The sequence below is a fragment of the Lentinus tigrinus genome, assembly GCF_003813185.1.
Source record: "Lentinus tigrinus ALCF2SS1-7 unplaced genomic scaffold L226scaffold_4, whole genome shotgun sequence".
Taxonomy (NCBI): Eukaryota; Fungi; Basidiomycota; class Agaricomycetes; order Polyporales; family Polyporaceae; genus Lentinus; species Lentinus tigrinus.
Genome location: NW_027137913.1, coordinates 1,727,878 through 1,732,539, shown reverse-complemented (window position 1 = coordinate 1,732,539; position 4,662 = coordinate 1,727,878). Strand labels below are relative to the sequence as shown.

The window sequence follows — 4,662 nt, the reverse complement described above, 5'->3', positions numbered from 1 at the left end:
ATCTCGCCACTTGGCCCGTGGTGCAGTATTGGGCCCGAACCCGAATGCCAAGGTTGTGCATGACGCGGGCGCCGCGCCTTCCGTCCACTGAGCCTGAGTGCACTTCTCGGATCGGCCGGAGTCGCACACGATATCCCCGCCGCGCCCCGCGCTGGCGATCCCGTGCTGGACCCCCACTGCTGCCGCGCAATGCTCCCGAGTTGCCCATGGTGGACCCTGCGTCCTTCCCTGGGGTTCGGGTCTTCGACGTCGGCGCCTCCGAAGCAATCACATTGACATGTTGGCGTCCCGCACAACCCACGCTGCCCCTGCTAGTCAAAAACTCAACTCTCCAGGGCTCCAATTACTCCCGCGTGTCATGCCGAGCGTGCGCTCACGGTGCCGAAGGCTTTATATATGTAAGCTCTCGCAGGACTGAATGTGGAGGCTGGCGCGGCGTGTGCACCGCTCGATGGGCATGGTGAATGATGAGTCTATATGTTTGATGTGTCTAAGGTACATGTACTCATACTAGGCACACAGAACACGATTGTATACACCGGTACTCGGTACTCGGGATGGTGGTAATTATTGCATGACGGCCATAGCGCGTCGCGGATGTAAGATACTTGAGGGTCTGTCTATATGTACAGTACAGCAGTCGATGCCGACGCCGACGCCGTCACGGTTGCGGTCGCCCATTGGCCGAGCGCGGCATCCGACCGACCAATCCGACGCACACGAACTCTCTCTCCCAACTCAATGTCCTGTCTGTTCTCGCGTCCGGAGTCGGTCCCGCGCGGCGTGCCTGCACTCCTTCTCCCGGCTTCTCTTCGTGACTTCTCTCTTGCTCTCCGGGCTGCCACCGTCCAACAAGACGTCCGGCGCACTCGCACGCAGCCCGCCATCCCACAGCAGCCAAGACGCATGGGTTCCCCCACCCACGCTCCAAGCTCAGCACGGAACACCGGAGAGCCTGATCGCCCCAGCTCAGCCTGAGCCCGCACGCTAGTACACCCATGGGAGGAGCCGCCAGCGCACGCGCGCGGCCCACTCCTCCCACTGCTCGCCGAAGACGCGGTGCAGCTCGCGGTCCTCGGTGACGACGCGCTTGTTCGTGCTCCGGAGCGCATACGTCACTTTTGTCACCCAGAACGCGGCGAAGAGCCACGCGAGGCACGCGCCGAGGTGCGCGACTGACTGTGGGCACCGATCCGCGACACTTGGGCTGGAGGTGGAGGTCGGCGGGACCTGGATGCTATCGGCGCTGGCGCTGGCTCCGGACGCGGGTGCACTTGCTATCGCGAAGAAGAACGGCGCAGCGGCGCGGGTGAGGGCACAGAGGGAAGGTGCGAGCCACGCCTCGTGTAGCCATGCGCTGGGCGCGAGCATGATGGTGGTAGATCCGAGGAGCGTGGCGTATACGCCCGTGTAACTGGGATGCCGGACATGTGCGTAGGGACCGTCGGTGATGAGTTTATGTGTCGGGTGGATGGTGAGCTCAAAGGTGAATAGGGAGCCCAGTGCGCGGAAGCAAGCGACGCGCAGCCAGCCGCCTGCTATTGCGAGTGCGGCGCCGAGAAGGAAGAGTAACGAGGGAGAGGCGAGGGTGGATGCGAGGCCTTCTGATGCTACGGGATGTGGTGATGTTGATGATGAGGGTGCGGAGGGGAGGAGTAGGGAGGCTAGAGGGGCAAGAGGGCGCGTGACAGGTGAGGGGAAGGCGAGATAGAGCGTAACGAACGCGTCTGCGAGCACGACAATCCAGGTCATCATCTGCAGAAAAGACAAGGCAAAGGACAATGTTGGTCAGCATCCGGCAAGCAAGGTTCAGAACTCAAGGTCCCGTAGCCACGTTGGCGCTCGGAACTCGGGCTTCGCGACTTCTGGTGGCAGCAGCACGGAGCACGCGCCGCGGTGCCGCTGAATGGAAGAGAGAAAGGAGGATGCGGAGAGAGGGTACGGTAGGCCGTGACAAAGACGGGGAAAGAGAAGGCTAACCTTGCTGCAGAAGGTGACATGCCGGATGGCGCGTTCGAAGAGCGTGCGGTTGTCTATCCGTGTCTTTGGGGAGGGTGGAGGATTTGGCGGGGACAGCGAGCGGTGCACGGCGTATCCTGTCGCGAGAAGCGAGAGGACCTTGAGCAGGGGTGGGATGACGTCCATTGCGGACCAGCTATCGTCGAACGTGCACATGGCGGTAAGTGGGAGGAAGAGGAAAGGTGGACAAGATGCCGGGCTCGTCGTGGCTTGGAACGGGACGGGGTCGGTGGAGGCTAAAGTTCGGACGGATGTAGATGCCGGTGTCGAGCACGGCAGGGGTAGAGGTAAGGTGTGGACTGGTCGAGGCGAAGGGGAAATGATGAGACGAGGGTGGAGGTATATATGCAGCGGGGGAAGCACGGGGAGAGACGCGTGCTTCTCGGCCGGAAGGAGTGGAAAGAGTCCGCGGGGGGAGCGTGGAGGGGCGTGGGCAAGTTGGCAGCGGCGAAGAGAGGAAGCGGCGAAGGAAGAGGCTGCGATATCAAATAGACATATATGAGCGTTCTGCGAGGGTCTACCCACGACGGTGACTACTCTGGCCTCTCCCGCACGCAGCGATTCGGAAGCGGGCAGGAGGCGCGAGCTCTGTGCCTGCCACCGCTCCCAGTGATGGACGTCGACGGCTAGGGCTGGCTGGGGGCGTGTGCATCCCAGCATCGTGCATGCGCTGTCGCGGTCGGCTAGCACCTGCCTATAGCTATGCGACTGTTCGCGCGTAGCTGCGCTGGCACATCCTCGGTCTCACTCCCAGCGAGACTCGACTCTGCAGGCAGACGCAGGCAGCGCCCACCGCGCCTTCCCACGCACTGCACATGCACCCAGATCCCACTCCGATCCACTACCAGCGCCACAATGCCCCCGCGATCGATCCTACCCGATCTGCGTATGTACTTACCCCGTGTTTGGCCACACATACCCTCTCTCCCGACTGCACCTCCAGCCGGCACCGCACAATTCCCTGCAGCGGGCAGCGAATGCAAGAGGCCAGCTGATTATCATCTGCGCCGCAGTGTCTCCGCACAGCGCCGGCACGCCCACCGGCCATCCTGTCTTCTGCTGATCTTCGCATCTTCCCGCCGCCATGCCTGCCAGACCTTTCTGACGTCGTCCGGTCAACTGCTCTCGGCTGCGCCTTCCAGCGAAGTCCCGGCCTCTGAGTCCTCAGCCCCAGCTTTCTCTTGCACCCCGCGAGGCTTCTCGTGTTCGCTGCCCCTCATGCCCCTCAGGAATGCTCTTGGCTTCCGCACGAAGCACACGGAACATGAACCAAGCCCACTCAGACCGGTCTCACAGTCCCTGCTTCTGATCGGCCCGCACCCAGCACCCAGCACTCACTGCCCATGCGTCTCGCTCTTAGGCGAGTGCGAGAAACACGAAGGCGCGACCGCACCCGCCTTCGCGGACTCTCAAACGAATCAGCGTTTCCCTTCTCGCCGTCCTTCCCGCTGGCCGTGCATTCTCGTGCACAGACCGCCTTGTCCAGGACGGTGGGAACCCCGGCGAATTTTTCGTCTCCTGCCGGCATGGGCGCGCAACGGCTCGTTCGCCAATCGACTGCACTGACACCTCAATGACACTCTTGGGAGCCCCGGAAACGGTCGCGGCTGCTGAGGTAGCTCGGATTGAAGCATTGTCATCAATGTCTTGGACGTTTTTTCCCAATCCGTTTGGTTGCTGGTTGCGGTGGCCGCGGATCGAACGCGTTCGCGAGACCGCCAAGAGGGAAGGTACTGCAGGCGTACATGGGCGCGGGCGCAGGCCTTTACGCGAAGTTATGCGTTAGGACCGGGTTAGGCTCTCGGGTGCTGTGCATGGACCCCGACACATGCGTCTACACACACACCCCGCCGGCGATCAGAATGGATGCACAGGTCTGCCGAGCGGGGCGTATGCCCGCGCAGTTTGGTCGCCGTGCTGACAGTGCTGGGAGATGATGTTCATGGGGCTTCTAGTGCGCCACGGCACTCCCTTCGCACCAACAGAACATGACGCGAAAGGAGCACCGTGCCCGCACAGCGCCAGAATGTCTATCGGCAAATAGCCCTATCACCGGTGAGGCATTGAAGGTGGGTCTAGCATGGGGGTGTGCCGTCAAGGGGAGGGGACGAGTCGGACCTGGATGCCCGCCCTCTCGTACTCTCGTACTCTTCCCTTGGGCAATGTCCGCCGGCATCTGGGTACCGTAGTTCGGCTCCTAGACCACGGCCTACGGCTTGCCGTACATCTTCGCCAACCCCGAGATGACCACGGCTGTCCCTGCTTCTCTTCTCTTCCTCTCGGACGGTGCTGCGCATAACGAGGACTCGGGCACGAGGCGGATCGAGTCATTTAGAGCACTGCGGTACACACCTTTCCTCGGTTCCTCGATCATTTGAGGATGCTGATATGGCATATTTAGTCTGTAGTCAGGAGTAAGCAATTATCATAATTGCCTGTACCCGCCTGCCGGAGACTTCAGCGTTTTGATTGTTGGCTCGTCGTCGTTGCCCCTGGCGCGTTGCATGATGTGAGCCTGCGGGACGTGATGCATGATGCATGGTCCGCGGTAGGCGCGAGCTGCGCCGGAGCGCGCGGGGCAGAGCCATCTCGAGTATGCGCTGCTACCGGATCCGCGCGGAACCTCCTGGCCTGCATAGAAGT

General features: G+C 61.9%; 1 protein-coding gene across 1 annotated transcript; it reads right to left on the bottom strand.

Moving 5' to 3' along the window:
- Nucleotides 1-744: 744 nt before the first annotated feature.
- On the bottom strand, nucleotides 745-3,117 carry L226DRAFT_251385 (uncharacterized protein). Its single transcript, XM_067673271.1, has 3 exons — nucleotides 2,918-3,117; nucleotides 1,981-2,495; nucleotides 745-1,755 (listed from the first exon to the last, which is right to left on the bottom strand). Exons 1-3 carry the CDS (start codon nucleotides 2,934-2,936, stop codon nucleotides 988-990), a joined length of 1,302 nt encoding a protein of 433 aa, XP_067540071.1. The 5' UTR covers nucleotides 2,937-3,117; the 3' UTR covers nucleotides 745-987.
- Nucleotides 3,118-4,662: the final 1,545 nt, after the last annotated feature.